The 19375-nt window shown below is 36.8% G+C and overlaps 1 protein-coding gene across 14 annotated transcripts in view; it reads left to right on the top strand.

Moving 5' to 3' along the window:
* Positions 1–19375, top strand: part of PDHX (pyruvate dehydrogenase complex component X) — a 204787-nt gene that overhangs the window by 57720 nt on the left and 127692 nt on the right. For 13 of the 14 annotated variants that reach the window (XR_009215687.1, XR_009215684.1, XR_009215686.1 and 10 more), the window contains exons 8-10: positions 530–588; positions 5813–5971; positions 13985–14049. Coding sequence is in view for 5 of the 14 variants with exons in the window: in XM_058446802.1 (XP_058302785.1) it covers positions 530–588; positions 5813–5971; positions 13985–14049 (283 nt within the window). In the remaining 9 variants the exon portion in view is untranslated. Of the gene's footprint in view, positions 1–529; positions 589–5812; positions 5972–13984; positions 14050–16595; positions 17649–19375 lie in introns of those variants that run through there. The other variant, XM_032166273.2, reaches the window with a different exon arrangement.

Raw genomic sequence — 19375 nt, 5'->3', positions numbered from 1 at the left:
AGTAAAAAGAAATTTTCGAACACTTTCCCATATGTGTGTATATAACTGTTTATATAAAGTACCTACAGGTATCACTGTTCTGGTATAATCAATATATTATAAAGCATACAGAGAATAAGGGTATTTGAAAAGAACGAGGAAGAAAACGAATCATCTTGTAAACTTCCTGACTGCACACGCCACAGAGAGACCATTTGTCTTTTTCGAGACATAGGAGTTAGTTCTTTTTTTCTGATTATGTTTGTAATGGGTCCTTCAGGTTCTTGTGTGTGATATCTAAGCAATTTAAAAAATTGATAACCAAGGCCCAGAAGTAAACTTACATTCATGGTTCATATTATTTATCCAGGACCTCATATAATGCAAGTTTTTCTAACCACGGGAACCTTATTGACTAAGCAAACAAAAGCCTGTAATTTTTTATCATTGTTTGTCAGTACATTCCATAATTTACAAGTTTGAAGTTGTAATGGTCAATGTTAAAGTTATATTAGGAATACTAATTTTACTAAGCTTATTTTTCTTTCAGATGACATTAAAGTATCAGTAAATGATTTCATCATCAAGGCAGCAGCTGTTACCCTTAAAGTAAGTAGCAGACTTCAAATGATTTTGTCTTCTTAAGTAGTTTCATGTCGTGGAATTTTTACAATGACAAATAGAACTCTTATTTTTAAATCACAAAAATTTTATAATTGTCTTGCTAAAAATGTCCTATCATTTGATCTCCCTCATTTTACTAATGAAGAAACTGTAAATCAAAAGGGCTCACAATGAATAAGAGCAGAATAAAAACCATTTATTCTAGGCGTTAGAGATAGAGCAGTAAACAAAAGCTTACATGATTTCTGCTGTCCCCGGGGCTTACATTCTAGTTGGAGGAGACAAACACTATTATATGTCAGATGGTGAAAGTGCTGAGGAGAAAAAGAAAGGATAAGGAGACAAAGTAACTAGGGGTGCTTTTTCAAAAGGGAAGCGAGGGAAGCCCCTGTGACAAGGCGATAATTTAGATACGGCCTGAGAAAACAGAGTGAGCCATATAGGTATGTGGTAAAAGTGCATTCCACACAGAGGGACCAGCAAACACCAAGGCTGCAAGCAGAGGATCGCATTAACCAAAGATGTGGTGCTGAGGGTGGAATGTGCCTAGAGTGGAGAGGGTGGGAGATAAGATTTAAATAACAGTGGGAGAGCATGAAGGGGAACCCAAGTACCTGAGGCCTTGTTGGACGTGGTGAGGACTAGGGATTTTATTATGGGTAAGAAGGAAGCCTTTGGAGGGTTTCGAACAAATAACTAATGTGATCTAACTTATACTTTAGAAACGAAAAGGAGAGGCTGCCCTGGGTGCTGTGTAGAATATGGCCTGTGGAGAGGCAAGGGAGGAGACAATGAGCTCCCCTGGGAGGCTTTAGAAGATGACAGTGGTTTGGACAAATGTGGTAGCAAATGGAGCTAGGGTGAAGTGGAGATTTGGGTTATGTTTCAGAAGTAGGGCCAACAGGATTTGCTGGTGGATTGGATATGGGGTGTGAGAAAGAGGAACAAGCATTTTGGCCCAAGCAATGGGAGGAATGAGTTTTCCATGTACTAAGATTGGGAAAACTGGGAGGGCTATAGCTTTGGGGTAAGGAATCTAGAGTTTGGTTTTAGATATGTTAAATTTGAGGAGCCTAACAGATATTCCAGTGGAGGTGGCAGGAAGGCAGGTGAACATATGAGCCTGCAGTTCAGTGGAGGTGATGTAAACCTAGCTGCCTGGAGATGTAAATCTAGAACCCAGGCTTCCTGCCTTCCTGCCTGGCACTATTTTTCGTCATGCCTCCTTTCTGTAATAAGGCTATTTTCTGGGATCACTGCTTGTTAACAGACTGTATTTAAAGTACATTTATAATTAACTTGTTTTTATTTCTTGAAAAATACATTAATAAGGAGGGTTCCATGGTATAATGGTTAGCACTCTGGATTCTGAAAAATACATTAATACAGAACTTAAAAAGCATGCCTTTTCAGCATTATCTAATTATTCATCTAACTTTTCTCTATTGATGAAATATTTTGAATTATATTAATGATTTAATAATTGACTATTATTGTGGTTAATATCATTGTGAATCATTTTTGCACTCCTTAAATAAATCTCTAATGGGCATAAGCTATTTGTTAATATTTCACTGGATAATTTTTGTATCCAGAGTCATAAGTAGTTGTAATTTAAATTTTGTGCCAACATTATCAGACCTTTTTTCCCTAATTATTGGCTTCATTAAATGAATTTGGATCATTTCTTCTTCTCTTTCTTCTGTACACATTTCAATATTACAAAATTTTTTATATTTTCTAGTTTCATAGAATTCACCAGTAAAAATATCTGAACATGCTTCTATTTTGAGGAGGGGATCTTGGCAGCTTTCCCCCTTTTTTTTTTTTCAGCATAGTTACTGATCTGTTTTCATTTTCAGCTTTTTTAAAAAATCAATTTTAAAAGCTCATATTTTCCCAGAAAATCACTCATTTAATTTAGATTCCCAAACTTACTAGCCTAGAGTCATTTAAATTTGTTTCTTATAATTATTTTATCCTCAGTGCCTGGGGTTATTCTGAACTCTATCTCACTTCTATTGCATATTTTATATATTCTTAGCTTGTACTGTTTTGTTATGTATTTTTTTCCTTCATTTCCTTAGATTCATTTTGGTCAGAAAACTTGAATGTGTAATTCATTTTAATTTTTTAAATAAGGTTTAAGATAGTTTCTTTTTTTTTTTTTTTTTTTTTTTTGAGCATCAGCAAGATTTATTGTGAAGAGCGAAAGAACAAAGCTTCCACAGCATGGAAGGGGACCCGAGCGGATTGCCCTAAGATAATAGATTTTTAATACAACTTTGACCATGTCCCATAAATCTTCTTTACATTTTGTAATTAAATTTATTTGCCAGATATTCTTCATTCATGAGGGTTTTGTTTAGTTTCTCTTTTACTTTAGTGTTGTCTATGAAGAATTTCAAATCTTCTGAGGGTTTGGGACTTTATTCTTTTAACATAGTGATATTGTTGAATGAGTGAAGGAACTAAGCCTTAAAAGATGGAAAAATGGAAGAGCAATTGAAAAGCGATGTGAAGGTAGCCTTGAAATGGAAATGAGTGTAGCATGACAGTGAGCCAAGTGGAAAATTCATCTCAGGGGAGTGGTCACAAGTAAAATGGGATAGATAGAGTGGAATCAAATTCTATATTGCCATGCTTAAATGACATGCCAGGAGGCCTGGATCTTTTTCTTTAGAAAACAAATAATTTTTGAGAACAGAAATTTGTTTTCAGTTTCTGTTTTTCAGCATCATTTTCACCTGTGATACAGGGCAACATTATTAATAGACAGGGTTTCCAGGCATTTTGTCATTTGATGGAATCTTTTTTTTATTATTATTATACTTTAAGTTTTAGGGTACATGTGCACAACATGCAGGTTAGTTATATATGTATACATGTGTCATGTTGGTGTGCTGCACCCAGTAACAAGTCATTTAACATTAGGTATATCTCCAAATGCTATCCTTCCCCTCTCCCCCAACCCCACAACAGGCCCCGGTGTGTGATGTTCCCCTTCCTGTGTCCATGTGTTCCCATTGTTCAATTCCCACCTTTGAGTGACAACATGCAGTGTTTGTTTTTTTGTCTTTGCGATAGTTTACTGAGAATGATGGTTTCCAGCTTCATTCATGTCCCTACAAAGGACATGAACTCATCATTTTTTATGGCTGCATAGTATTCCATGGTGTATATGTGCCACACTTTCTTAATCCATTCTACCATTGTTGGACATTTGGGTTGGTTCCAAGTCTTTGCTATTGTGAATAGTGCCGCAGTAAACATACGTGCACATGTGTCTTTATAGCAGCATGATTTATAGTCCTTTGGGTATATACCCAGTAATGGGATTGCTGGGTCAAATGTATTTCTAGTTCTAGATCCCTGAGGAATCGCCACACTGACTTCCACAATGGTTGAACTAGTTTACAGTCCCACTAACAGTGTAAAAGTGTTCCTGTTTCTCCACATCCTCTCCAGCACCTGTTGTTTCCTGACTTTTTAATGATGGCCATTCTAACTGGTGTGAGATGGTATCTCATTGTGATTTTGATTTGCATTTCTCTGATGGCCAGTGATGATGAGTATTTTTTCGTGTGTCTTTTGGCTGCATAAATGTCTTCTTTTGAGAAGTGTCTGTTCATATCCTTCGCCTACTTGTTGATGGGGTTGTTTGTTTTTTTCTTGTAAATTTGTTTAAGTTCATTGTAGATTCTGGATATTAGCCCTTTGTCAGATGAGTAGATTGCAAAAATTTTCTCCCATTCTGTAGGTTGCCTGTTCACTCTGATGGTAGTTTCTTTTGCTGTGCAGAAGCTCTTTAGTTTAGTTAGATCTCTATAGATGCAGAAAAGGCCTTTGACAAAATTCGACAATGCTTCATGCTAAAAACTCTCAATAAATTAGGTATTGATGGGACATATCTCAAAATAATAAGAGCTATCTATGGCAAACCCACAGCCAATATCATACTGAATGGGCAAAAACTGGAAGCATTCCCTTTGAAAACTGGCACAAGACAGGGATGCCCTCTCTCACTACTCCTATTCAACATAGTGTTGGAAGTTCTGGCCAGGGCAATTAGGCAGGAGAAGGAAATAAATGGTAGTCAATTAGGAAAAGAGGAAGTCAAATTGTCCCTGTTTGCAGATGACATGATTGTATATCTAGAAAACCCCATTGTCTCAGCCCAAAATCTCCTTAAGCTGATAGGCAACTTCAGCAAAGTCTCAGGATACAAAATCAATGTGCAAAAATCACAAGCATTCTTATACACCAATACCAGACAAACAGAGAGCCAAATCATGAGTGAACTCCCATTCACAATTGCTTCAAAGAGAATGAAATACCTAGGAATCCAACTTACAAAGGATGTGAAGGACCTCTTCAAGGAGAACTACAAACCACTGCTCAATGAAATAAAAGAGGATACAAACAAATGGAAGAACATTCCATGCTCATGGGTAGGGTGAATCAATATCATGAAAATGGCCATACTGCCCAAGGTAATTTATAGATTCAATGCCATCCCCATCAAGCTACCAATGACTTTCTTCACAGAATTGGAAAAAACTACTATAAAGTTCATATGGAACCAAAAAAGAGCCTGCATTGCCAAGTCAATCCTAAGCCAAAAGAACAAAGCTGGAGGCATCACGCTACCTGACTTGAAACTATACTACAAGGCTACAGTAACCAAAACAGCATGGTACTGGTACCAAAACAGAGATATAGACCAACAGAACAGAAATCTCTTTTAAATAGGGAAGTAATGTATTGAGGGCCTGCTGATATATATCCCAGAGCTGGGCTAGAAAGTAAGGAATAATGTGATCTAATATTATTACCGGTTTCCACTCTCCTCCTTCCCCTCAAGATCATGTTTGTTATCATATGAAGTAGGAAGTACAACAGACATTAAATAACTTCTTGCAATCAGGAAAGAAAGCCCTTTTTTCCCCACCATGATATAAAGAGATCAAAACATGTACCTCATCAGAATTTCTTCAAACTTGCTTCAAAAAGGTGGTACATTTAAATATTCTTGGCAAACATAAAAGATAATTGGCACAGAACTCCAAACCATTTTTTCAAAGCAAATTTTTATTTATTTCCTCTTACCTAGCTATGTTCACTTTGGAAAATGCACAATAATTTTATTTTTCTGTAACCGCCTTGGTCTAAAGCTGCTTTTTTAGTAACTTTTTTTTTCTATTCCTAGCAAATGCCAGATGTTAATGTAAGCTGGGATGGAGAGGGCCCAAAGCAACTGCCATTTATTGACATTTCAGTGGCTGTGGCAACAGATAAAGGCTTACTTACACCAATCATAAAAGATGCTGCTGCTAAGGGTATCCAGGAAATTGCTGACTCTGTAAAGGTATGTCTTAAGAAAGAGTGTGCTTTCAAAATGTTAGCATATACTTTTGGATAATTGCTTTCTGATAAAGTCATGAGGTAATCTAGTGAGACTGTAATTTTTGTGTGTGTGAAGGGGAGAGTTATTTCATCAAGTGATTGTCACATATATATAGGTTTTTAAAGTTTTTATCCAAGTATGACCCATTGTAAGAAAATTTAATATTCAAAAATTAAGAGATAACATATAAATAAATTAGGGAACAACTTCATGCTAAAGACAAGCTTTATTTTCCAAAGTCCAGAATTCAACCATAAAGATGCTATATCAGGTAGGTTTTAAAGTTGAAGTTAAGCTGAAGCTATATTTCTATGGACCTCAATATTAATAACATTTTATTCTTAAAGTGTATTTACTTCTTCTCTAAAATTGAGACTGATAAAAGAACTTAGCGGCCCGGCGCCGTGTCTCACGCCTGTAATGCCAGCGCTTTGGGAGGCCGAGGTGGGCGGATCACGAGGTCAGGAGGTTGAGACCTACCTGGCCAACGTGGTGTAACCCCATCTCTACTAAAAATACGAAAATTAGCTGAGTGTGGTGGCGCGTGCCTGTAATTCCAGCTACTCAGGAGGCTGAGGAACAAGAATCACTTGAACCCAGGAGGCAGAGGTTGCAGTGAGCCGAGATTGCGCCACTGTACTCCAGCCTGGCAACAGAATGAGACTCCATCTCAAAAGAGAAATGGACGTAGTGTTCCAGAGGCAAAGTTACTTTGTTTTTTCAGGATTTCTTGAAAAGCAGTTTTTGTAACTCCAATGTGTAGGAATCTTATTTCACCAAAAAATAGTACATCGAATAGGCAAGAACACAGGCAGTAGGGCAGCTTTGACAGCCTCAGTAATTTCCAAGGGTATTTTTCGACAGAGGTATCACAAGTCTCAAAGTGATTGCGTCGAAAATTTCTGATTCATTTGGGTAAGTGATTCTCTTTGCATTTGCCAAGGACCTGTTGTATGTACAGTGGTAGAACAATTTGTCTATTTATAAGGGAGATAAGAGGTAGAACGTAAGACTTCTTTGGGGAGCTGACAGTACATAAATGTGTAGACATTCTTGCTCAAAAGAAATAAGTGCAAGTTAATCTGGTTTTAAAAGCATACCCATAAATACTGAGTTTACTTGGAATTTTAGAGGTAGATACAATTAAAGGTGAACCTACTAGAATCAATATTTTTAGGTCTTTCTTCACTCCTCTTTGAAAAGATGTGCAGAAAGTGTTTGATCGATAAAAATGCAATTGTTAATTGAAAAATGAGGCTGCACATGGTGGCTCATGCCTGTAATCCCAACACTTTGGGAGGCTGAGGCAGGCAGATCACTTGAGGTCAGGAATTTGAGACCAGCCTGGCCAACATGGCGAAACCCCATCTCTACTAAAAATACAACAATTAGCTGGGCATGGTGGCACACACCTATTATCTCAACTATTCGCATGGCTGAGGCATGAGAATTGCTTGAACCTGGGAGGCAGAGGTTGCAGTGAGCTGAGATCGTGCCATTGCACACCAGCCTGGATGACAGAGCAAGACACTGTATCTGAAAAAAAAAAAAAAAAAAAAAAAAAAACAAAGATAGGATTTATTTGGTCAGTTCAAAAGTCAAAGTAATAGAGATTGGTTTACTGAGATATAGTATGTTCCTTGTGTTTATCAGGGGTTTTCAGTGACAATGAGAATACTTGTGTCTGTGTTTTTGTGAAGGTTAAATGAGATTAAGTGTTGAAACAACCTGTAAAATATAAAGTACTGTTATAATGTTATGGAACTTTATTGTAGAGCTAGAATTTCCTTATTTTTATATACATTACATTTTAAAAATTAACCATTATAGGAAGATTTCCTTGATTCTGAGCAATTTACCAAATTTACTACTATAGTACATAACTCTTAAGTAGTTATGTTAGCTTTCTCTATTCCTTGCATCCTGAAGACTCTAAGTTTAAGAGATAAGGAGGCAGTCTCACCAGCCTCTCAGTTGGGCCTCACAGCAATGGGAAGGGCAGTCATACCTCTTTGGAGTGTAGTGGTCTCTGGTGGGCCTTGGGCATTTCCTGTAACCCTCAGCAGGGACTCAGGGTTTTGCTGAGCTCTGGCTGCCCCTGTTTGCTTCTCATTCTACCTGCTTCTCTTTCCCACCCTGCTTTCTTCACTCTTGTTCTTACGCTATGCCAGGCACTGGGCTAAGCGCTTCATTTAATTCTATTAACCCAGTACAATTGGAACCTTAACTTCTCCATGAAATTGAGGAGATTGAGTTTTAGTAACTTTGATAAATTTGCCCGAGGCAATACAGCTAGAAAGCAGTGGCAATGAGAACTAGTTAACCCAGGCAGTTTGATTCTAGAGCCACTGCTTAATGAGCTTTCTATTATACCACCTCTCTCCTTGCTTTGACTGTTTACGTTTCTTTTTTCCTGTCTAATCATTCACTTCTTTACCTCCCCTTTGTCTTTTTCTCCCGCAAAGTTACCAAAAAGAAGGGTTTGGTTTGGTCCCCAAGTAGTACTTTCTTGTATGAAGTACTCTTGCTGGGCAGGTCTGTCATGCTAGGCCAGTGTGTCACATGGTACAGAGCATAACAACCTGATGAATATAATCACCTTTGATTGTACTCGGAAAAAATAAGGGGACATTGAAGCACACTGAGGCCCCTCATGAGAAGCAAGCACCTTGCATGGCCTATTTAGCATAATAGTTCTGTAGTTTACAGGAGAGAGAGAGAGAAAGAGAAAGAAAGTATATGTGTGTGTGTGTGTGTATGTGTAAGAGAGATCTGAGCTCCTGCAAAATTAGTTTTTTGTTGAAGTGGTCTATCTTGTAAGCATGATTATTTTAAAAACTTAAATGTTGGATTGTTTAAATGGTGACTTAAAAACTAAATATTTTAGATAGGCTCTGTAGAGATATGTTCATTTAGCTGCTGTGGATGAATAGGCATTAAAAATATGTATGCACCAAGTAGAAACCCTGAGAGAGTGTGTGTGTGTGTGTGTGTGTGTGTGTGTGTGTGTGTTCTTCACATCCAATGTAGATTTTGACTCAATTCCAAGTTAACCAAGATTATATTGAATTCAGCTTTACTGTGCAAAAAACAGCATCTGCCTGAGTGTCCAAGTATAGTAGTGGGTCACCTTTGGTAATAAGTGCGTTTTCTGTCCTCTGCTTTAATGTAGTTATATTTTACCCCATCCCCCAAAAAGGGTAGACAGTAAATGTTTCATTTATGGAGTAATGCCATTTTATACAGTCTGAGTCATGTCAATATTTCTACATCAAGCTTTGTACTATGGCTTATTAAAAAGTAGAATGTTTATGTATTTAAACAGATAAAATTTAGAATGATTTTAATTCTAGGGTAAAATCTGCTCTGACCAGAGAGAAAAAACTAATTCATATATGAATATAGTATTTGTAATCCTCTTGTTTAAAGACATGCAAGTTCTGGAAGTATTTGTATAGTTTAACAGTTTTAACAACTCTAACAATAATAGCAGCGGGCATACTTTGTACCAGTTTTTGCTGTAAGCCTTTTATATATATTAATCCTCTTTAAAACCACCCTATCAAGTACAAGATAATAATTTGATATGGTTGATGAAGCAACTGATGGGAAAAAAGAGAGATTAAATAATTTGCCCCAAATCTTATTAAGTGATGTAGCCAGCATCTGAACCCAATCAGACTGTAGACTAGAGCCTGCTCCCAACCATCAGCTTTGCTGCTTCTCACGTACTAGTTACGTAACTACTGTATGATTATAGAGGTCAGGTTATCAGCCTTCTAGAATCAGTAATGTTTTCTCTCAAAAAAAAAAAAACTTGAGAAGCAGCTCCTAGATTTTCAGAAATGAACAAGAAGAATAGCTAAGGACTCAACAGTTATACCAAATGCACCATAATTAGTTGATTCACCAGGTAGAAGAAAAGGAGTACAATCATTGGTTTTCTGTGTCTGTAAGACCAATCTTTTGGTTTGGAGTTTGAGATATTGTAGTTCTCTCTTATCCAAGGTTTCACTTTGCATGGTTTCAGATACCTGTGGTCAACCACAGTTGAAAATAGATGAGTACAGTACAAGATATTTTGAGAGAGACCACATTCACATGATTTTTACAGTTATAATTGTTCTGTTTTAGTATTAGTTATTGTTAATCTCTTACTGTGCTTAATTTTTAAATTAAACTTTATCATAAGTGTGTATGGGTAGGAAAAAATTGTACAGTCATGCATCACTGCAGGGATGCATTCTGAGAAATGCGTGGTTAGGTGAATTTGTCCTTGTGTGAACACCGTAGAGTGTACTTAAACAAACACAAACCTAGATGGCATAGCCTGCTACACGCCTACGCTTTGTATGGTACAAACCTGCAATACAGCCTATTACTGTACTGAATAGTATAAGGAAATAGTGATACAGTGGTACGTATTTGTGTGATAGGAATTTTTCAGCTCCATTGTAATCTTATGGGACCACTGTCATATATTTATGTCTTTGTCTTAAGTGTCCTTATGCGACACATGACTATGTATAGAGTTCAGTACTATCTGCCATTTCAGGCACCTACTGTGGGTCTTTGAAGTATCCCCTGCAGATAAGGGGGGACTACTGTATGCAACTGGGAGAAAACAAGGGTTAAGAAAGAAGAGACCTGAGTCAAACGGGAGAGTACTCTGCCAAAGAAGCAGTGCAGATTCCCCGAGGAATGTTAGGTTGTGGTCTTAGCAAGTAGGCAGTGGATAAGAGAACCTGCAGCAGAGAAACCAAGGCTCTCTGCCTGGTGAGGCAGGAGCAGTCTTTTATTTTTTTTTTTTGAGACGGAGTGTGTAGTGGGCCAATCTCGGTATGTTAGTCTGCCTCTGTTTAGCCTTCTCTCCTCAGGCGATCCCGGCCTACAGAAACCATTCTCCTGCCTCAGCCTCTCCGAGAAGCTGGGACTACAGGCGCCCGCCACCACGCCCGGCTAATTTTTTGTATTTTTAGTAGAGACGGGGTTTCACCGTGGTCTCGATCTCCTGACCTCGTGATCCGCCCGCCTCGGCCTCCCAAAGTGCTGGGATTACAAGCGTGAGCCACCGCGCCTGGCCAATTTTTTGTATTTTTTAGTAGAGACGGGGTTTCACCGTGGTCTCGATCTCCTGACCTCGTGATCCGCCCGCCTCGGCCTCCCAAAGTGCTGGGATTACAAGCGTGAGCCACCGCGCCCGGCCGGCAGGAGCAGTCTTTTTGAGAAGACTGTGGTATCATGGACAGGTTGAGCTCTGGATTCTCACCAAGAGACATACTATCCAGTACACACTTCCCTCTGATCGTCACTTGGCTGGCTCTTTTTCATCATTGGTTTCTCAGCTCAGTTGCTAATTTCTTAGGCCTTCTGCAGCTTCCGTAGCTGAAATAGTTTCCTAACACTCTTTATCTCATTACCCTGTTTTATTGTCTTCATATGGTTTATTAGTCTTTGAAATTACCTTGTTTATTTATTTGTTCACCCTTCTGTGTTCCCTACTGTCTGATGTTCACTGTCCATTGCCATTTATCTAATTCTAGAAGAGTGCTTGGGATACAGTAGTTGCTTGGTGAATTTATTTTAAAACAAATTTCAGTAAAACCTGTTTCATTGAAATTAATTTTTCAAGAGTTTGTGGCTCTCTGCAGATTCATCCATGAACCCCAGGTTAAGAACATCTGTACTATGCATTTACTTCTTGACCCTCTGTAATCCCAAGGATGCCAGCGTGGGGGCTGTAGACATACCCCAGCCAAGTTCAAGTTGGTATTCCTTGAATAAAGTAATGTAGTAACGCACCTTGGATCTCGTGTTATTCTTAATTCTTCATTACTTATAACAGTATTAAAAGGCAGAGGCAAAGTTTACCTTATAAGTACCCAGTAAATTTTTTGAATGAATTAGCAAGGCATTTGATGTATTGTAGAAATATTTAGTGGTCATTTTTTATTCTTTCAGCTGGATGCTTCAGGTAACATGTACTTTGATTTTGAGTCCACGTTGCCAGGAGATCCCAGTGATGATTACAGATTTACAAAACCAACGATCCTTCTCAGACTCCATACCTATTTCAGACTCTTACCAGAGTTCACTGACAGGACTTTCCTGTTGATGTATTTAGGATCTACAGAGTTTTTGTTTTTAGTATGTGTGCTTGCAATCTAGTTATTAAAATGATTGTTTTTCATTTGTTGCAGCGTGGTAATTCATCAGGATATGTTGAGATCATTTGCCTTTAAGAAATGCCTTTCAATGTTCATATATGTGTCTTTTCAAATCATGTGAACAATAACATTGCTTAAGGGAGGAAAAATGCTTTTGTAGATTATTCTCTCTCCCGTTATTCCAAGAACTGTATAAGTCAAAATTCATCTCATTTTTTACTTTGGATCCAAATAGTTTTATAAATAACCATATCCAAATCGCATACACCTGTAATTGTTTCTGTTGGCAGTAAGTTACAGTAATGTGTTTTTAGATTTTTGATATTTTTAAAGACCTTTAATTTTAAAAAATTAAATCATCTATGAGTTAAAGTTAGTTATCAGCTATGATTGTAATAGTGCCTATGTTGCCTATGTAATACAGAATGTTAAGCAAACTCCACATTTATTTTATCTACCCAAATGACAGTGACCTCGTTTTTCTGTACCCTTCCTCTTAATTCATTATTTATTTTGTATATATGATGACTCAACCTCTGTTCCCTTGCTTTTAAGCACTGAAAAATAAAAATTAACAGAAATGTGGTTAATTTCAAGTACAAGTGAGAGGAAAATTTAACTATTTAATGTGTCATCTGTCTTGTCTTCTGTAAGATTTTTAGAAATCGATATGGTCAAGAGTGATATGAATCAAGTACATCCTTATATTCCTTGTGGCAGTGTAAATTGGACTAGCTCATTCAGGAAATGATTTAGCTATAGGATCAAGAACCAAAAGTTGATTCTCTAGGGCACTATAATTCCACTTCTGAAAATTTACCTGAAATAATTCAGAAGAAACCGTGAACCAAATTATAACACTGGGAAATAACCAAGTAAATTAGGCAGATGCATTCTTTAGGAACAAACATTAAAAAATCATTTCTGAAGGCTGACAACACAGAAGATACATGTAATATTGAACAATTAAATATAAAATTTATTTTTTATAACCATTGTGTGGGGTTGAGATTGTGGATAAAGAAGAAGCAAACTCTGAAAGATAAAAACGGAATGTTGGTTGTGGGATTGTGGGTATACTACTTTGGTTGCCATTGGATAATTTATTTAAAACATACAGATTGGCCAGGCATGGTGGCTCATACTTGTAATCCCACCACTTTGGGAGGCTGAGGTGGGTGGATCACTTGAGGTCAGGAGTTGGAGACCAGCCTGACCAACATGGTGAAACCCCATCTCTACTAAAAATATAAAAAATTAGCTGGGCGTAGTGGTGGGTGCCTGAAATCTCAGCTACTCAGGAGGCCCAGGCAAGAGAATTGCTTGAACTTGGGAGATGGAGGTTGCAGTAGGCCATAATCACGCCACTGCACTCCAGCCAGGGTGACAGAGACTCCCTCTCAAAAAAAAAAAAAAAAAACTAAAACACACTAGATTGATCAGAATGGATACTTATATTTTTTTTCTTACCATAAAGTTTATAGGCAAAATAGAAAATTTCATTGTGCATATAGAAAACTCTAAAGCATTCTGCATAGTAATTGATGGTACACAGGGTAATTGCCATATTTGAAAAATTGTTAAAGGAAGTGATTTTTCTAGAGTTTTGATTAACAGCTTTAATTTCTTGAATTATCTGTGCTCTTGTTTGTTCTTATAATTAGAGAAAATTATTTTTATGTAGGTAACATAAAATCAAATCAAGGCATATCAGTGATGAGAGTGTATGATGTACAAATATTTCAAGTGACAAGATCAACTGTGTAACATTTTGTTGGTTGTCCTATTCTGTTTGTATTTTTCTCAGGCTCTATCAAAGAAAGCAAGAGATGGAAAATTGTTGCCTGAAGAATACCAAGGAGGATCTTTTAGGTAAAATTTAAACTCTTAATTATCTCTAGCATCAAACAGATAGATGGAAGACTTATGAAGTCCCTGTCAGCTTTTCATGTATCTGAAATATTTTTTAAAATTTAAGCTAAAAATACTTTATTTAGACAATAGAATATCTGAAAATATCTTCAGACTAGTCAGGCTTTCATATTAAAGCTAGTAGGAACCTATTAGTGTTGAACTAAACGTTCGTTGGGCATTGACTAACATGGAATGATAAATATTAATTATTCTTTAGTATCTGACCCCCCAGTATTAATGTCTGTAATATTATATTGCTATGTGAAACAACCACTTATTTATTATTGCAGCATATAATATTCTATTGTATAAATATACCAGAATTCATTTTACTGTTGATGGGCATTTGTGTTGCTTCCAGTTCGGGGCTATTACAAATTATGGTGCTATGAACATTCTTATTAGTGTCTTATGATGAATGTATGTACATTTTTTGTTGTATAGACCTAAAAGTAGAATTCCTAAGTTAGAAGCTTTAGCAGGTACCACCAAACAATTTTCCAAATGGTTATACAAATTTACACCTCCACCAGCAGTCCTGAGAATTCCCATTGTTCCACATTCTTGCCAGTGTTTAATAATGTTAGGTTTTAAATTTTAACAATTCTTAGGGTGTGCAGTGGTACTCTTTGTAGGGAAATGCAAATTAGTGATGTTGAGTACTTTTCACTCATCAGCCGTTTGGGTATCTGGTAATTCATGAGATAAAGTACCCATTGCAGTCTGGTGTCCATTTAAAAAAATGATGTATGGTTCTTATTTCCTGATACACAGACCTTTGTAGGATATATATTGTTTCAAATAGCTTTCACACTCTGTGACTTGCCTTTGGGACTCTCTCGGTGATTTTTTTAGATGAATGGAAGTTCAGAGTTTTAATGAATTCCTGTTTATCAGAATTTTTCTTTATAGTTGGTACTGTTCGTTTTCTGTTAGGAATTTTTGCCTATCCCAGAATCATGAAGTTACTCTTCTGTGTTATATTCTAAAAGCATTTATGTTACTTTTCACATGTAGATCACAATTCAACTGAAATTTGATTTTGTATGTAATGTGAAGTTTAAAGTTCTCTTTTTTCCCCATATGGATACTAAATTTACACAGCATCATGTATTGAATATTGATTTCTCCTTTTTCATAGCATTGAAAAGGTGATTATATATGTGTTGGTCTGGTTCTGTGCTATTTTTTTCCACTGGCCTGTTTGTCTATCCTTTGTTTACTACCACCAAGCTACAACTCTTCATAGCTGGTAATGAAGTCTTCTAATTTTGTTCACCCTCAAGATTGTCTTCTGGCTTTTTGTATTTCCAAATAAATTGCCATTTTACACACACACACACACACACACACACACACACACACACACACACACAACACACACACACACACACACACACACACACACACACACACACACACACCTTGCTGGTATCTTGATTAGGATTGCATTCTTTTGATGATGTGAGAATTGACATCCTTACAGTATTGAGTCTTCTAACCTGTGAATATGGTAGAAACCATTGTGTATTCAGTTCTTTGATTTCTTTCAGTTATGTTTTATAATTTTCTATGTAGAGGTCTTATATATGTTTCATTAGATTTATTCTTTGGTATTTGTTTTTTGATACTATTATAAATGGTATTGTTTTAAATTTTTATTTTCTAATTATAGCAACTTGTATGTAGAGTCATGTGCCACTTTATGATGGGGATATGAGAAATGCATTGTTAGGCAGTTTCATCATGCAAACATCATACAAACCTAAATGGTACATGCTGCCACACACCTTAGCTGTATGATATAGCCAGTTGCTCCTAGACTACAAACCTATACAGCATGTTACTCTACTGAATACCGTAAGCAGTTGTGACACAATGATGAGTATTTGGGTATCTAAACATATCTAAACATTTTAAAAATGTACAGTAAAAATGTAAAAAGTAAAACATGGTACACCTGTTTAGGGCGCTTACCGTGAATGGAGCTTGCAAGACTAGAAGTTGCTCTGGATGAATCAGTGAATGAGTGAAGGCTTAGGACATCACTATACACTACTGTAGACTTTATAAACACTGTACACTTAGGCTACACAAATTTATTTTTAAAATAAAGTAATTGCAATATGATGTTACGACAGCTGTGATGCCACTAGGCAACAGAAATTCCTGAGCTCCATTATAATCTTATAAGACCACCGTTGTATATGTGATCCTTCGTTATGTGGGACATGACTGGATATAAAATAGATTGTTATATTGACCTTTTATCTGATGACTTAACTAAATTTACTTATTAATTTTACTAGTTATCTATAGTCTTATTTTTCCTATGTACACAGTTAATTTATTTGTAAATACTAAATGTTTCCTTTCTTCATTACTCATATATTTTTTTCTTGCCTTACTACACTGCCTAGTAAAATACATAAAATATGTGCTTCACGGAAAGGTGACTTTGATTAAGGACATGCCTCCTTCAGAGCTTTTTCTTTTCCCCCTAGTATTTCCAACTTAGGGATGTTTGGCATCGACGAATTTACTGCAGTGATTAACCCTCCTCAGGCCTGCATTTTGGCGGTTGGGAGGTTCCGACCTGTGCTGAAGCTCACTGAGGATGAAGAGGGAAATGCCAAACTGCAGCAGCACCAGCTCATAACAGTCACAATGTCAAGTGACAGTCGAGTGGTTGATGACGAACTGGCAACCAGGTTTCTTAAAAGTTTTAAAGCAAACCTAGAGAATCCTATCCGACTTGCCTAGTTCTCAAAGATAAGAAGTTGGTGTTCAGCTTAGTTGATTCAGTAGTTGTTACCAAGAAACATATGTTATAGGAAAACAACTTGGTATTTAAGTGTGAAGTGGATGAAATGTTAATTTAAGGTGAAAGCATTTGACCCAGGGTGTCTTCATCTTCAATTTGGGTTTAATGTTACAGAAATAAATGATGATAAACTCTAACTAATAAAGGAAAGAGAATATTTGGTTACTCAGATCCATTTTTAACCCCTGGTGCTGTATAAAGAGAATATTAAACTAGATGTAAATCAAAGTATATGTTTGGCTCATTTGAGCATTTTGGAATATTTGAGAATGTATGATACATGTAAAATTAAAAAAACTATTAGAACTCTACCATAATTGTGTTGAAGGTAGAAGTGATCTTCAAAGAGATGGCCATTAACTTAGCAGTGGGACCTCACTTTTACAAGCACTGCTCTAGATATACTTGAAGAATTTAATCCGTACAGAAGTTTATTCTGGATAATAAATAAGGATCACACTGTATTAGGGGTTATGGCAACATTATTGAATTTTTTATGTACATAAAGCCATATGTTTAGGGTGGTTTCTATCGGTCTTGTTTTTCACTTATATATCACTGTGAACTTCTAAAGAGAGAGGATACAAGAAGCATGAATGAAAAGAATGACATTTCCAAAAAATGGTTCAATGAAAAACTATAGCTAAAATATGTAAACTTTTCTAGGTAAACCACTTGCCTTCATCTTGAGTTGGAATATATTTAAATAAATTGTGTTATCTCTTGCCAAAGATTTTGTTAGTGTTTATTTAAAAAACAAAATGTTGTTTCTTAATGCATTTAAATCAGTTTTGTATTGTGCAGTAAAATGTGAGAAAATATAAACATTTCTATTGTATTTTATTTTATTTTTTATTTTATTATTATACTTTAGGATTTAGGGTACATGTGCACAATGTGCAGGTTTGTTACATATGTATCCATGTGCCATGTTGGTTTGCTGCACCCATTAACTCATCGTTTAGCATTAGCTATATCTCCTAATGCTGTCCCTCCCCTCTCCCCCCACCCCACAACAGTCCCCAGAGTGTGATGTTCCCCTTCCTGTGTCCATGAGTTCTCATTGTTCAATTCCCACCTATGAGTGAGAACATGCGGTGTTTGGTTTTTTGTCCTTGCGATAGTTTACTGAGAATGATGTTTTCCAGTTTCATCCATGTCCCTACAAAGGACATGAACTCATCATTTTTTATGGCTGCATAGTATTCCATGGTGTATATGTGCCACATTTTCTTAATCCAGTCTATCGTTGTTGGACATTTGGGTTGGTTCCAAGTCTTTGCTATTGTGAATAATGCCGCAATAAACATACATGTGCATGTGTCTTTATAGCAGCATGACTTATAGTCCTTTGGGTATATACCCAGTAATGGGATGGCTGGGTCAAATGGTATTTCTAGTTCTAGATCCCTGAGGAATCGCCACACTGACTTCCACAATGGTTGAACTAGTTTACAGTCCCACCAACAGTGTAAAACTGTTCCTATTTTTCCACATCCTCTCCAGCACCTGTTGTTTCCTGATTTTTTAATGATGGCCATTCTAACTGGTGTGAGATGGTATCTCATTGTGGTTTTGATTTGCATTTCTCTGATGGCCAGTGATGATGAGCATTTTTTCATGTGTTTTTTGGCTGCATAAATGTCTTCTTTTGAGAAGTGTCTGTTCATGTCCTTTGCCCACTTTTTGATGGGGTTGTTTGTTTTTTTCTTGTAAATTTGTTTGAGTTCATTGTAGATTCTGGATATTAGCCCTTTGTCAGATGAGTAGGTTGCAAAAATTTTCTCCCATTCTGTAAGTTGCCTGTTCACTCTGATGGTAGTTTCTTTTGCTGTGCAGAAGCTCTTTACTTTAATTAGATCCCATTTGTCAATTTTGGCTTTTGTTGCCATTGCTTTTGGTGTTTTAGACATGAAGTCCTTGCCCACGCCTATGTCCTGAATGGTATTGCCTAGGTTTTCTTCTAGGGTTTTTATGGTTTTAGGTCTAACATGTAAGTCTTTAATCCATCTTGAATTAATTTTTGTATAAGGTGTAAGGAAGGGATCCAGTTTCAGCTTTCTATGTATGGCTAGCCAGTTTTCCCAGCACCATTTATTAAATAGGGAATCCTTTCCCCATTGCTTGTTTTTGTCAGGTTTGTCAAAGATCAGATAGTTGTAGATATGCGGCATTATTTCTGAGGGCTCGGTTCTGTTCCATTGATCTATGTCTCTGTTGTGGTACCAGTACCATGCTGTTTTGGTTACTGTAGCCTTGTAGTATAGTCTGAAGTCAGGTAGCATGATGCCTCCAGCTTTGTTCTTTTGGCTTAGGATTGACTTGGCGATGTGGGCTCTTTTTTGGTTCCATATGAACTTTAAAGTAGTTTTTTCCAATTCTGTGAAGAAAGTCATTGGTAGCTTGATGGGATGGTATTGAATCTATAAATTACCTTGGGCAGTATGGCCATTTTCACGA

Source organism: Hylobates moloch, unplaced genomic scaffold (genome assembly GCF_009828535.3).
Source record: "Hylobates moloch isolate HMO894 unplaced genomic scaffold, HMol_V3 SCAFFOLD_11, whole genome shotgun sequence".
Lineage (NCBI taxonomy): Eukaryota > Metazoa > Chordata > Mammalia > Primates > Hylobatidae > Hylobates > Hylobates moloch.
Note: the sequence above shows the minus strand (reverse complement) of the source record. Positions and strands in the feature narration are given on the sequence as shown.